General features: G+C 39.2%; 2 protein-coding genes across 5 annotated transcripts; one reads left to right on the forward strand and one right to left on the reverse strand.

Annotated features, from left to right (window-relative positions):
* Positions 1–75: 75 nt before the first annotated feature.
* Positions 76–6,785, reverse strand: ube2kb (ubiquitin-conjugating enzyme E2Kb (UBC1 homolog, yeast)). 3 transcript variants are annotated; one of them, XM_037099088.1, is made up of 7 exons: positions 6,247–6,785; positions 5,230–5,323; positions 5,071–5,129; positions 3,558–3,640; positions 3,345–3,444; positions 3,052–3,180; positions 76–2,311 (listed from the first exon to the last, which is right to left on the reverse strand). In XM_037099088.1, exons 1-7 carry the CDS (start codon positions 6,307–6,309, stop codon positions 2,237–2,239), a joined length of 603 nt encoding a protein of 200 aa, XP_036954983.1. In that variant the 5' UTR covers positions 6,310–6,785; the 3' UTR covers positions 76–2,236. The 3 variants fall into 3 exon arrangements, with proteins under 3 accessions (XP_036954983.1, XP_036954992.1, XP_036955002.1); XM_037099097.1 differs by lacking the exon at positions 6,247–6,785 and adding an exon at positions 5,985–6,213; XM_037099107.1 differs by lacking the exons at positions 5,230–5,323; positions 6,247–6,785 and having other exon boundaries at positions 3,345–3,439; positions 5,071–5,111.
* Positions 6,786–8,454: 1,669 nt separating this feature from the next.
* On the forward strand, positions 8,455–15,572 carry smim14 (small integral membrane protein 14). Of its 2 annotated transcripts, none has more exons than XM_037099118.1 (5): positions 8,455–8,610; positions 10,729–10,824; positions 11,724–11,772; positions 11,879–12,033; positions 13,326–15,572. In XM_037099118.1, exons 2-5 carry the CDS (start codon positions 10,750–10,752, stop codon positions 13,362–13,364), a joined length of 318 nt encoding a protein of 105 aa, XP_036955013.1. In that variant the 5' UTR covers positions 8,455–8,610; positions 10,729–10,749; the 3' UTR covers positions 13,365–15,572. The 2 variants fall into 2 exon arrangements, with proteins under 2 accessions (XP_036955013.1, XP_036955021.1); XM_037099126.1 differs by having other exon boundaries at positions 8,470–8,610; positions 10,733–10,824.
* Positions 15,573–15,590: the final 18 nt, after the last annotated feature.

Here is a 15,590-nt window from a genome sequence, read left to right on the forward strand (position 1 = left end):
AAAAATGTTGGAATCACCCCGTCCCTATGATGAAGTGCAGTTTTCACAAACCAGAGAGACGAGACACAAGCAATCTTGATTTTCCACTTTTTTTTTAATCAAAGAAACATGACACTGTCACAATAAATAACCATGCTTTTTATACTGCTGATGCTTGCTTCCAAGGAAACAAAACAGGAAAAATAAGTCTCAATCCAAATGGAGAAACTGAGATGCAACAGCCCCCTTTTATATTTTTTCATAATGCTTCGTCATCGTGCAATATTGTACATCGTGAGAACATCAGGGAGGAGGGGGCTCTTTCTTTTCCTTTTTTTGTCCTTTCTTTTTCTTACAAAATATAGATCCAGCCATCAATGGTGCACTCTAGAGATAACGAGAAGGCTCTTTAATCAAGAACCCGAATATTTACAAGAACAGAGGAAGGTGTGCACATTCCTCCCCTGACTATGAACTCTTCTATTTGGGCTCTGGCTGGAGACTGTTCTCTGTCAGAGGGGAGGGTGCACAATAAGTCCATGTCGTACTGTACTATGCCACTGTGTTGGTAGGGAGTGAGCTGGAGGGCAAGCAAAAGGAAGAAAAGTTTCTTTAAAGAAAAAAAAAAGGCCATGTGTGAGGATTCATCATCACCCCACTTCTGTAAATGAAAAGCATTTCTTCACAGTACCTCAAATCAAAATGTTTGAAAACACTGCAGGAGTTCCAGCCTCTCTTACAACTCAAAGACGACCTCAATGAGCATTTTATTTGGCTTTGTAGTAAAGCAAGTTTTTAGGAATATAGGACGACACCTACATACCTATATATACTGTGCGGCTGGATTGGATCAGCGTTTTATGATGAAGCTCCCCCTGTTTGTGACCAAAATCAGGACTGCGAGGGTGAGCGGATCCTGAAAATAGCATGTGTATTTGAAAGCGATTGCTTTGAAATGGAAAATACTGAAACCACAGCATTGCACACTCAATTCCTTAATGACTTTCAGAGTCACGCATTTCTTCTTGGAGGTGTGTCTCCTGTCAAATCCAGCACCATACACGTCAAATCAAAAGAGAAAAGGCCTTCGTTCCCCAACAGATATCAAGCCAATGTGGGTGCGCTTATGTGGCGTCCACGTGTCTCTTCCCCACAGGTTAGAAACAATCTTGTGTGTTCAACAAGTCTGAAGGGTCTGTTGAATCGAACAAATACCCCACAACCACATCATTTGGCCAAGAAATGAAAAATAAAGGCAGCATAGAACATGCAAGGACAGCATAAGACACAAGGTTGGATTGTGGTGTAGAAGAAAAAGGTAGCATGTAATGACTTTCAGGGGCCTGAGCTGGAATTTGGCTGTGCCCCCCGCCGCCCAACACGCTTTAAGAGGAAGAAGAAGACAAGAGGACATTCAGAGGGATTCCTCGTTGATCACAAAATCATAAAAAGATAGCTCTCCATGTAACTGTAAACTAGGCATAGTTTATATTTAAAATAATTTGTTTCACAATGCCATGTAAGAAAAAAAGTATATCCCCATTGTATTTTCAAATGTACACGCATCTATTTACAGAGAACTGTTTTCCTTCTGTGCAGATGTTTGAGGATGTCTGTGTGGTCTCGTCTAATCATACGGACAGGAAAGAAACTGACTGAAGCGTCTCTGATAAACTGCTCAGGAGAAACCCATCACAATGCTCCTGAAGAACACCATCCAGTCACGTTCATTTATTCCACAGAGACCTCTGCTGTGTTCAGTGTCCATGAAAGAGAATTAATCCTACGTAAGGTCAAACTGGTTGAAGGAAGTAAACTGTGATGTACTATGAGAGCAGTATGTAGGATCTCCTTTACACTCTATCCTCGAAAATCCACCAGGAAATGGCAGTTGTTTGATTCTTTGCAATATTAAGAAAAAAACAACAACAAAAAAGAGTAACTGTGTTCAGAGCCAATATGAGTGCAGTGTATGGAAGACAAGATGCGTGATTGAAAAGTTTTTGGTGGCTTATTACAAGGATATACATTTTGAGTCAGTGGCAGAAAAGATGGCGGGGGGGCAAGACAGGCAAAAGGTTGGTGTGCATATTGGCGATTGTGGTTTGTGGCAGACAAACTTGTTGTAAAAGAAGGCTCAGACTGCTGTGTGGAACGGGGTTTCGTCGGCATAACAAAAGGCGATGGTGGAACGGTGCCGGGGAGGAGCTGATGCTATGATGAAGGGAGTTTGGGATCCTCACACCTGGCGGGGGTTTTAGTTGCTGAGGAGCAGCTCTGTCGCCGTTTCCACATCCCAGGATTTTGAAGACAAGGCCGCTATTACTGCATTCTGTAAGTGAGGGGAAATGGAATATAGTGTAATCTGTGCTAATTTGCATTAACAAGTTAATAGAAAATGTAAAGTTAAAAAAGGGAGATAAGCAGTATATTATAAACATCAAATATTTCTATTAGCTTAAATCTGCATTTTATTTTCATGAGTGATTCATTCATCTTTTAGTCTAGAATTTGTCCAAAAATGTATACAAATTTATATAAATACAGTTTCCTGGAGCCCAAAGTGACGTCTTTAAACGGCTTCTTTTGTCAAGCTAGCAGTCAAAAGACTCTTCATTTATAATCAAGAATCACAACAACAACAAAAAAGAAGCTTTAACCAGCATATGTTGCTGAATTGAATATTATAATAGTTGGCAATTTACTTTTGATCACATATTGTTGTTCTAGGTTGAATAACATGTGCCTGTAAATTTTTACTAAAATGAGACTACATAACAGCTGCTCACTCTAAGAAACACTTACAATTAGAATTACTTTTCTCATAATTAAAATAACTGCTAAACTAATGCTAAAACAGTGAATAACTGCCAATTGTCATGAGTTTACAAAGTCCAACAGTACACCTCCAATTGTCTTGTTTTATCCAACTAATAGTTGATTTGAGAAGCTATAACCAGAAACATTTGGCCACCACCACTGAAAAATGACTCAAGCTTGTTTAATCAAGTCACGGATGCATGTATGTTTAATATGTAAAGTGGTACAACAAGAACAGAATGTGGTTCTGACCTTATCAAAGCCCATGGCACAGAGTTTGTCTATTTTGCCTGTGTAGTCAGGACTGGAGACAGGAGCGCCTGCATAGACGTGAGACCACAGCCTCGCGGTCTGTTTGAACATTTCTGGGTTCTGCTTATACTGAAGAATGCAGAGGAACAGAGCTGGTTAAATGTTATCCGAGTATATGAGTATGACAGGAAATAAACATTGTTACTGATATTTTGTCATCTTCTCATGTTCGCCATCCAAATATAAAAAGGACAGCAGCATCATAACAAAGCACACGCCAGCATCTTTCTCACCTGGTTTGCTACAACAGCGTCCTGTGGGTCGTCTGGTTCTGCTGCAGCGAGGAGAGCCTGTAGAGACAACAGCACCGTCCGCAGGGTCATAGCAGCTGCCCTGGGTGAGACAGATTAAATGTGGGAGCAGATAAGTGGAGGGTCGTTTAACTCATGTTCGAGACGGGAACACTGAGTGCAGTAGGTCACAGGGTTCAGAAATGTTTCACTCACCATTGGTCTTTTAAAATGTCCAGACATATTGCCCCTGTCACAGAACTGATATTAGGGTGCCAGATCTTAGTGATGAAACGCACCTAAGAGAGACAATAGTGGACAAAAATGTTATGACACAGAAAAAGGCTGCAAAGTGTCCGTTACAGTGGGGACATTTACATGCACTTGTAGCCTTGTTTTGATCCGATTTGCCATCAAAAACTTTGTCATACTGTTTTTAGTGTGGCAGCAGTCGCTTAAAAAGAAATATGCACTTTCTTCCAGTAGTTGTGTCCGAGTCAAAAACAAAACAAAAGGCGCAAGTGGCTTGGTATCATGGGAGTTATTGTCTTTATTGTGAAACAACCACTACTGCTGATGACGATCTATCTACGTCACTCAGGCAAAAATGTTGTCTGCTGATTTTACACATATCTGACTATCTCTTTCATTTCAGCACAGATTCCCACTGTAGCTATTAAACACACTGACAGTCTTCTATGCTACTGGAGTAGAGGGCAAATCTGTGCACATAAGACATGGGGCAATATGAAAATGTAATGTCACGAGTATATTGGAAGAAGTAATTGATAATCATCATATTCTGTTAAAGTGGCACTAAAACTCTCTTAAATTGCCTGCCTATATATTTTGTTAAGAAAGAATATTGTGCTAACGGATACTGAAGTGCAAACTGGGGATGTTCAATAAATTGCCACACATCCAATTTAGCCGACAGCCATGGTAACAGGCATTGGACTCTGGAAAGCCTGAAAAGATGCTTGCTCCACCCTCGTGGCAATTCAAAATAACCCGGAACGCAATAAAGGACTTTAGATTAGCGAGCTAGACAGCTTTATCGAGTCATTCATGTGAGGATATTCATGCTTATGCCAATTCATGCTTATAATAACAATGGAATTTCACCACAGTCACGTTTTCCTGTGTTTTTATCCCGAACCGCAAACAATAACTATAACCTTCCCATCCCTAATGCACATGCCAAACAGTGATCAGAAACTTGAATAAGGTGTCACAGTTGCCCATCTTCTTAGATTAATTCACGTCAGCTAGCATGTTAAAGTTTTTTTAAACCCGAATATGACGTTCACTCCAAAATTAGGGGTGCAACTATCACCACTTTCATCGTCCATTAATCTGTCAATCATTTTGTCAGCTAATCAGTGAGTTATTTTTCAAAAAAAATGTATGTTTTCAGTGTCTCCTAATGACCAAGATGATGTCCTCAAATGTCCTGTTTTGTCCACAACCCAAAGACATTCAGATTGCCACTACAGAGGAGTAAAGACGCCAAAGATAATCACATTTAAGAAGCTGGAATAACAGAATTGTGACTTCATCCTTTCTTAAAGATGGATTAAGCAAAATAAACTACTGGCAAAATAGTAGGTGATTAATTTGATGGTTGACAACTACTAAGCTCTTTAAAACCATGATCTTAACCAGGATAGCGCGGTGTGCATGTAAATACATTTAAAAGTGAGCAAGTATGAGATACTGAAGCACGTACCTTTGGTGGGTTAAAAGGATAGGTTTCTGGGATTTTTATTTCAAGCTGATATCTGCCACCTTAGAAGGACAGAGAAAAAAAAAATCAGCATAATGATTTTAGCTCGACAAACAACAGAGTCTTGTAGCAAATATTTGGTCAAGTTGTAAGTGAGAATACCTTCATAGGGTGTATCCGGAGGACCTGCTATCTCCCCTCTCAGCTCTGTGAAGTTCTCATCCACCAAATCTACTTTTATCTGGTTTTTACTTGTCTATGGCGTTGGGACAAATGAGAGAAAGACACAGTGAACACATTATCTTGTTATTTGATGGACTCACAGCTCTCAGTCTGCCTTTACATGTCTCTGTCAAATATGAAACCACAGACTTTCACTGACACATGTGAAGCCACAGGCATCGTGGCTTGTTAAAGGCACAACGACTGTCACTTTCTATAAAGTAAAACAAAAAAAAAGCTGGCTTGGTAAAGGAAACTTCTACAGGATGAGCGTGAGCCAGAGAGATAGCTTGCTAGTGGAGCCATGCTAGCTAAAGTTAACTTGAAAACCCCACAATAACAACACTTGACAGGTAGCAGGATGACAAAACAATCACCGCAACCCCTTCCTATTAAAACCAAATCTCGATTTATGTTTAAAGACTTCGTCAAGTTGGTGAACGTTATAGCATAACAACACATGCTAATGCTAACTGTGGATGAGATGTCAAAATAACGTTAGCACGCTAAACGCTGCTAACCCGGACTGTCAGTTACTAATTCATGCTAGTCAACAGCCACGGTACTTTTTTTTAAGAGGCGTGTGCCACAGCGCAAACAGAACAGCTTTGCTTTACTGAGGGTAATGTTGGTTAAAAACAGAAGGCCTGTCAGCTGACATAGCTCAATCCCCGGTGTTTCCTGATCACACCCACCTGACATAACAGGGGAGGTAAGGAGCGAGACACTGACATCGAGCTAAAGCTAGCTAAAGTTCTCCTGCTCAGGCCTTGACCTACTGCAACACAGGAACCGGGACCTGACGTTAGCACAGGTAATCTCAGTGTCTACCACAGCGTCCAACAGAGTCGTTTACATTTGAAATGAGCTGAAACAGTGAGCAAGAAGGGAGCCGAAGACAAAGTAAAAAAAACAACAACAAGAAAAAACACAGCCAGTATCGTTACCACACCACACCTCTTCGCTTTTGAGAACTTCTTTGAACTCCCGCTTGATCCTTTGGACCGCGATGTTAGCCATGGCTGTCTGCTGAACTGCTGCCGCCTCGAAGCAAGTCCCGGGGCCTTTCTCTTTCTCTCTCTCTCTCTCTCTCTCTCCCCCAGTGGTGTGTGTCTGTATGGGGGGGAGGAGGGGGGGGGGGGGGGGGTTGCCCACTCGGTGCTTTTTCTTACAGTTACGGAGCCCTCCTTTCACTTTCGCCGTCCACGGATTCTCACCTCAGAGGCACCTCACCGTCACCGTCGACTGCCTGCCTGCCCGCCCGGCTTCCAGCGTCAGTCAGTCCAGAACATACAAACACACACAGTGCAGTTAAAATGGAGTAGAAACTAGAAGTTTCATTTAGGAGCTCTGCTACATGGGAGTATATGTTCTTTAGCTTTCAGGACATTTCTCATCACGTGCTGCTGCTGCTGCTGCTGCTAAACATATCTGATTCTCCAACACAGGTGTCTAGCACCTTCATTCACCCACGGGATCCGACGTGTGGTGTGTTATTATTGGGATTTTAGTTAATTGTTTCTTTTTTGTTTTACTTGTGGGAACAATACAAAAACCGAGGGAAGAAGACTGTCTGGTTCAACCTGTTTTGTTTTGTTTTGTTTTGTTTTACTCTCCCACGTCACAGTTTTCATACCAGCTGACAGGTCAACTTTTCAGAGCACACACTTCAAACTCAACTCTACAGTTCACTCGACATTTCTTACATACCAGCTAGTGTACAGTGCACACACACACACACACACACACACACACACACTTCAGCTGTCTGCAGCTCCTCCAGTTAAACTGAACAATTCATGGTGTGGCATTTTTAACTTCTGACTTTCTTCGTGAGTGACATCTTTAGTGGTGAAAGAAAGGGAAGCTGTCAGTTTTTTATTTTTACTTTTTTCCTGATGAGGTAACATGTACTTCTATTTTACTTTTCTATTTGATAGTACTTTATTCTACAGCTGCATACATTTCAGAGGGATCTATTTTACTTTTTAGTCCATTACCCAACTGGCTGAGGCAAGCAGACTTTTACATAATAAAACACACATTAGGTCTGTTGAATGTTATACATCTACCGATCAGAGTCATTTCCAGATATATCTATTAACACATTAATACATGGATAATAATAATGCATTGATCTAATAACCCAGACACAAGGCAGTTGATACCTTTGGCACTTTAATTTTTTGTAAAGGTTTGAACTTTTCCCTCTAATATTAATGGCAGTTTTTATAGGTGGTATTATGGTATTATTACTTTTACTTAAGGTTTTCATTAGATTTCCATTCTATAAGATAACATTGTTAGATATTATTATCATCATTATTATTATTATTATTATTATTATTATTACTACTACTATTACTATTATTATTATTACTATTATTATTATTATTATTATTATTATTATTATTATTATTATTATTGGCTCATGGGCTACTGTTCTATGTTAAAAAGAAAATATATATATCAGTATATTCGGTAGTGTCGGAAGAGGTATACACAATGTTCACTAACATCAACAAGTAAAAAACAGAATTAACCCTTACAGTAATATACTTTTGTGATACAATTAATTATTGATGATAATAATTAATTGTGTGCTCACTATTTGTATGTAAAGTTAATCTGCAAAGATTTTACAGTTATTTATAGCTACATATTTGTAGTGGAGATGAAGGACGGTGTTTCTCTCTGCAATTTTTTGAAGTACAAGTACACTACTCAAAATTAAGGATATGGATATTGGGAGATTTTAGTGTTGCACTTGATTTTTTTTATTCTGTGACATATCAGAATTTTTCTTTTGTGTTTTGTGCATATGTTTCGTCCCTCAAATTTGCAAATTGCAATTGAAGTACAACTATATATATTATATATTGTACTTTTGTAAGTACAGTATTCGAGTAAAAGTACTCAGTTACATTCCATCACGGATATTTTGGTTACACAACTGTACAGATGTAGGAAGTAGGGTCGCCTGCCTCTGTGTGATGATAGGCAGCTGGACTGTTTGTTTACTATCCAGACGGTACAGTCGATTCTCACCATGATTGGCTCAATACCCTGCCCGTCAAACATTTGGACCAATGACAGACGGTTTAAGCACCACCCCTGCGCGCTTATGCCACGCCCCCCGATCGCCCGGATGTCAGCCGTGAAGAATAACTGGTTGGTTGGCTCACGTGCATCAAACAAAACACAGACGGTCGGTTGACATGTCTGCAGACTGAAGGCTTCAGCGGTGAAGAGCAGCAGTGGCGGTGAAAGCCCAGGCCCTTTAAAGACGACTAACACTTTATTATCGTGTACAAATCTCAAGTAAGTCTTTGTTTCATGCCGTTTGTTGTCACATCTGTCCGTAATCATATGTTCATGACTAACAGTCGAATAAAGGACAACGCTGTGAGTTTTTTCTCGGTTGCTTGCTAGGTTAGCCAGAAGCTAATCTAACACAAGCAACCATTAGTTCGAGAGCGACATTATTTAAATGCAAAGCTCAAAGGTTGATTAGTTAGGAGTGCATGATAGCTTCCCCCTTTTTTTCCATCGGCTTTCAGCAAGGTCCAGATAGAAGAAGTGACCACTTCAGTTGTTCGTCACTCCACAAATATGCAGGCAGCCACCCATGGAAAATATAACGTGTACATGTTTTGAGATAATTATTATACCTCCCTTTCAAGTGAGTTTATGTTAGGTTAATATGCAGTGACGTTTTTTAAAGTAGCATTTTGTGAGTAAGTGAACGTGGTAAACGCAGTAGGTAGCCCCAAACCATACTTTACTGTCTTACCTTACACGAGAGCTATACTGACAATACACAAATATATTGCTTAATATAGATGTGTATATATATGTTGGCCAGTAAATAGCAGGAATCTGCATATCAGAAATGCCAAAGTTGCTTGTAAGATTATTTAGAGACAGTGACAGTGAACCCTATGATGCAAAAAGTCGACATAAAGTGCCAAATACACAATAAAACAGTGTATATGAGCAAACAGAGAGAAAACAAAACATTACATAGCTTTGATAATAGCTGTCAGGTGTTCTGCTCTGTGCACTCAAAGAAAAATAACTCATGGGGTTTTGTATTTAAAAAAAAAAGGTTCTTTATTTTAATGTAAAAATAATACTAAGAGAGCGGAAGAAGGCTAAAAAAATCAAGCTAATCAAACATCAGTGTTGCATCATTATTGTTTCCTTTTCTTATCTTGTTTATATCTTTTAGTGTGATACTTAATTTTTGGAAAGAGCACCTGTAACAAACCAGATTCCCCCAACAGGGTTCAATAAAGTATATATGCCTCTGATATTGTACATACCCTGATCTTATGATGGCCTGTAGCATACTGTATGTGTGTTTGATCATATATTTGTCCTACAACTAATGCACAAATTGTCTGTATGTCAGGCCATACCATAAAAAAGTTTTTGCTGGCAAACTCTTTACTCTTGGAGTAATAATCACTTGCTTTCCCGATATGTTGAGTTGATGTGTGCCTCCTAATGATGATGCTAACTATTTATCTAAACCATTGCATTCATGAACCATTTCCTTGGCCATCTTAAGTGGTTTATTCGTTCCCATTGCTGAGACAAAACATTTAGGGCATGAAGACACAAAACAGTGTGAAGGGAATGACAAACATACAAAGAATACTGCAAAACCATCTCTGCTCAACACATAGTTTTTATAGTAACAGTTAAGACTGTCCAATTGTACTGCATGATAAAAGCTGATAAAAAAAGATGAAGACAAAGGGTATACGTTTAGATATCATAAGTGATCATCAGTTATCAAGATTCCCTCGAAAAGCCAGGATGTGGTGTACTGCTGTAGACTTTTATAGCTATGATAATATGTCGCAGATGCTTGTGTGTTTGATTATGTATTTGTCCAACGACTAATGCAAGCATTGTCTATAAGCCAAGCCATATGATAATAAGCTTTTGTTGGCTAATTCTGCTGGACCGACTTCGTTACTCAGAGTATTAGTTAAATGTTTTCACTCTATGTTGAGCGGACATCAGCATCGCATGATGATGTTAACCAGTCAGCTAAATCCTCGCATTTATGCATCACTTAATTGGCCAACTGTTTTATATTAGTTGTTAATTACAGTGAAGAAAGATCCAGATAATTTTCAATAAAATAATGCCACAAAAATTTCTCAGTTGAATTTTATTAAAATAATTTTATCAGCATGTCCTGTCAAATTGCAAACGTGAATACAGAGCTGACTGTGACAGCCTCACTCTTAACAAACACCTATTACATGCAGCACCAGACTCTGCAGTGCTGACTGTCCTTAAATGAGAAGTCTCCTCCCTTTAAACTGTGTGTGCCTGTGTAACAACAATAGAGCGCCGCATTAGGTTTCTTTCACTTGTTCATGAACGTCCTAGTTACATACAGTCCTTTTGTCTCGTTCCAAGGTAGACACTGTCTGGTGAGACATGGCAGAGGGAGGCTTTGACCCTTGTGAGTGCATCTGCAACCATGAGTATGCCATGAGGCGCCTCATCAACCTGGTAAGTCGGGGGACTGAGGGGCATTTACCATCACCTGAACTCTTAAACGGCAGACTTGATTTTAACAGAGCTGAGGTGCAGGGACAGAGTATTCTCAGAGTATTCAGAGTATGCAGCATGAAGTAAAAAATATCTCCTGATGAAGTTGAGTGAAGGAAGATAAGAGATTAAAGTAGGAAACAAGTAGCAAGTAAATTACTGTCTTTGGAGAAGGAAATGGCCAGCTAACAGCTGACACTGAGCTAACATATCCTGGTTCCTGCTTAATGTTTATCTTTAGAGCTGATCAGCCCTGCCAGACAAAAAAAGTCTCACTCTGTCCCACCATGTGCTGTGAAGTTGGCATTGTACTTCTATATATTCTCTGTGAAAGTGTGTCGTGAAATATGAGATCGAAATGATTGGGAGAAACTGCATTAAAGAAGGAATACAGCTGGTAATTATCTTGCACTAGTTACAGAGTGTCCTCATTGGCTCTTTGTACAGGTGTGACTTGCATGGCAAGCTGCAGTTGGCTGAAAGCTCTGAAGTCACTGGGGATTTTTCTGATTTGCTTGCAGTAGGAAAGGGTGTTGTCTAAATAACTGAGGACTTTATACAGCATTGTATAAGGTATATTTGAGGCAGGGAGTGCACAGGTGGCTGCTTTGCATCATCACTGTGTGAATATGTGTTGTTGTTTACAGTGAGCTGTGAGTGGGTCATGTGTTTATGTGCATAATGTAACAAGGAGCTCTTTAAGGTGTATAAAGTTTTTTTTTCTGCAGTGTTCATAGATCACTTGTATTTTCCTTTGATAGATGAGTAACTAGAGTAAATAAGAAAAAATAGATAAATAAATGCTTCCTAGTCCTACTCTTCTCTTCTAGACTTTGTTCCTTTCGTAATTTCTGTTTCAGCTCAGGCAATCTCAGTCCTACTGCACAGACACAGACTGCCCTCAGGAATGTAAGTACGACCATATTAGACCATCACGTAGAAGTATGGCTGCACTCAAATGAGAAACATTAGTGCTGATTACATGCATGAAGTGTAAAAATGTGTTTGTTTTCAGTGCCAGGCCCCAGCGGTTCAGTTGGTGGAGGAGGTGACCTGACGCTCCCCATGGTTGTTATGGGGTGGGTGGTGCTGGCTCTGGTCCTGTTCTTGTTGCGGCCATCCAGTCTCAGGGGTCCTCGTCCCACAGGAAAATCTCCCGGACCCCACAATGTAAGTACTGATCACAGTCCGTCCTAAACTGCATTAACATCTTAAATATTGGTGTAGCACTGATCTGCCTTAGTTAAGTTTAGCTTGAGTAAGAGTGTTAATTTTTGCATAGAATTGAATGAGACACAATTTGCTTCTTATCTCATTGATCATTTAATAATTGATTAGTTAATTCAATAATTGAATACATTTCACAATTCATTAATTGTATCATTAACACCAGTGCCATCCATTCAAAAAGGCCCCAGTTCTCATTGTGCTTTTTAAATGTCACCTGTCATGAGTCACCACCAGAGTCAGGTTGCTACGCTGCAATTTGTATTAACATGTTTTGGTTTGTTGCATTTTGTTCAGAGCAGTCTGTTTTTTTTTCTTTGCTGAACAAGTTACTGCAAGCAGTAGTCAAATTCAGACATAATTTATACAGTTGCTGTGTTTGAAGGTTGTCGGGTCAATATTTGTAAAGCTGAGCAAATGTCTCCTAAAATTAAGAACCAGAAACGAAATGTTAATCTGTGTTGGGAAGTGGAGCTGTCCCTCAACAGTGACTCAGATGTAAACATTTGCTGATGTGATCAGGATGTGCTCCTTGATAGCATCATCATGACTGTTTGCTTTATAGCTGCAGCTAGCAGCTTTATGTATGGCTTTGTCAGTCGGTCGGTCCACAAGATTTTCACCCTTTGACAGCCACAGTTTTTGTCTGAGAAGTCTGAAATTTGGCATAAAGGTCAAGTATGATATACATGTGTGCCTATAGACCCATTTCACAGCAGGCTGTATCCTCAATCACTCATTAATTCCCTACTAGTCACCACATAGGATTACCAGCATAGTGGACCACAAAAAGGTGCATGACTTCCAGATGGATTTATAGATGTTTTTTGGAAATGTTGTTGCTGTATCAGAGTGAGTAGCCTATTAACAAAAAGGTGTTTCATTTCTAAGCGGGTTTCCTTAATATGACCAAACACAACATTTCAACCACATCCTCTTTCATAACTCATGAACCCGTTGTCATACACTTTTTCAAGGAGACATCATTGACTCAGCATAGTCCCTTTTTCATTGTTCTCCTTCTGTAATCCATCAGGTCATTGGTCCACAAAAATGGTTAAACTGGTCTTCAAAGCAATGTCTACTGAATGGCAACCAAAAGTTGAAATAGTTCGATTGTGTGTATGTGAAATTTGAAAGCATGAACATGTGGATGCCTACATATACTTGGTCGCAGCTATCATGAATTTACACTAATTTCTGTAGTAAAGACTTCTGTTTATCTCTGTTTGCAGAGCGATAGAAGAGAACCTCCAGCACCACCTATTGACTAGCAGTGGAGCCAGAGAACCAGAACTCACCCACCTGCTCTGACTTGAGCTGCACAGTTAGTTAGTTACTGTGACCTGGACAACACCATCTCCCTGTCAACTTTCATCCAGATTTCTTTTACTTTTTTTTTTTACTTTTTTTTCTTTTCTCCTATTCTAATGCTATTATGTTTTGGGGTGGATCTGTCAATGATTCCTGTTACCGGAGCCCAGCTGATGCTGGATTGATTAAGGGCCAATACATATAAGATATTTTATAGTCACAGACACACAACATAAACTGTTATGGCAAGAACCTTTCTTTTTTGACAAAGAAAAGATTGAGGCAGGATAATTTTTTCTTATGACATTTGTCAAGTTGAATTAGTAGAAATAAGTACTGGAAATGTTTTTTCCCCCCAATAATAATAATAATAATAATAATAATAATAATAATAATAATAATAATAATAATAATCTATCTTTAAACAGTCTGGTAATACTGGTCGACAATATCAGCATGTTGATGCATTAGCTGGGCTCTGTGTCTTTAATGAGATGGTCTGTTATTGTTGTGAGTCCGTATTTGATGCCAGCTCTGGTGCTGACTGAGCTGCAGGATCTCCAACAGGAACTTAAAATGAAGGAATGCATCACATGGGTGGGGTAGACGGGAGGGGTCGCTGAGAGTTCCCTTTGAGGCAGTTAAATCTCTTATTTTAGTGCTTGCTGAGTCATGAAGGGTGGCGGGTTCTTCAGACTCTCTGAAACATTCCACTCTTTCCACTTCACCACTCTGATCAGTGCCAGTAATGACATCATGTCACGTAATGTTTTAATAGCATATTAAAAGCCAGCAGAGTGATCGCATTTAATGAATTTACATGGTTCAGTTTAAATTCTAAATTAGGATCTAGTGCACAATAACATGGCGTTTTGGTTTAAATGCAGTACATGTATCTTCTGTCTTTACATCCAGGCCTTGGTTAGATTACATACTCACCCCAGCCAGCAAATAGTCCAGTCTTCTTATATAAACAATATGTCTGTCCCTTTACGTAATGGCAGGATTGTTTAAGTGATTATGTTGGAAGTGACAGATCTTAAAGAGTGTGTTTTTAAATGTTTAAAGATTTGACAGTTAAATGCCAAATGAACTGTGTAAGTGTGGTCTTTGTAAACAATATACTCAGCATAAGCAAATGAAGTTTTAATCATTCAAATGATTCCTTGTACTCAATTTAATTGTTTTGTGGTTAAAAGACATAAATGATAATTGTATATTGACTTATTAGTAGCCGAGAACGATATTTTATTAGCACTTTTGTTGTGGTATGTCAGTTCCTTTTTATGAAGGCTTGTTGTACTGATTCAGCTGGCCTTGTGAAGACGAGGGCCTCTTCTTTTCTTACTGACAATCACAGCAGTCTGATTTTTAAAAGGAGACTTGAAGTTTCTACTTCATATCTTCTGTATGATAAAATTTCAAACCAATGAAAAGAGCCAGAAAAGGTCCAATTCAAAACAGTGCCAATGTAAGTTTATAGTTCTGATATCAGTGCTCATTTAGAGAACAAGTTCTTGTGAAGGAACAGCAATATATGAAGTTATTTTTCTTTTACATTTTGTAATGGGAAGAGGGCGAATGGATGATCTTGACAATTTCTCATGACTCGTTTACACTAAAGGGTTCTTTTCTCACAGGATTTGTTGATTATTAGATTGCAGTACATGATAGTGGGTTCCATATTTTTCTTGTCACTGACTGTATACTTGTCAGGCTATTAAAGTGAACTGTGGTACCTGTGATATCAGAAGTGAAATGGCTCAGAAGTCAAATTAAAGGATCCTTCTTGAATTCATTATGTAAGAATTGTGTAAGAACCTGTATATGATGTGTAACAACTGTGGGCTGAGTTCATCCCAGCAGTCATCTGTAGCTGGCTCATTTCCATATCAACGAATGTCCTCTCAGATTTCTGATAACTACATCTTTCGAGACTTGCTTGAGAGATAGGGAGGGGGGAGATATAACGGAGGATAAAGTCAAGAAAAGCAAATGTGGTTATGTATAAGTTACAGGGAAGCCTAGATTGTTGAGATTGAGAAGCAGACTGTCTGGTACCACAGGAGACCTTGATTTACACTGTTACTGTCTAAGAGAAAAAGGGCTTCAACTATGCACTTTTCCTATAACAAAACAAAAAAATAAAAATGATTCAGTCTAACTGCCTTGCTGTGTTTTATTGC

Source organism: Acanthopagrus latus, chromosome 1 (genome assembly GCF_904848185.1).
Source record: "Acanthopagrus latus isolate v.2019 chromosome 1, fAcaLat1.1, whole genome shotgun sequence".
NCBI lineage: Eukaryota > Metazoa > Chordata > Actinopteri > Spariformes > Sparidae > Acanthopagrus > Acanthopagrus latus.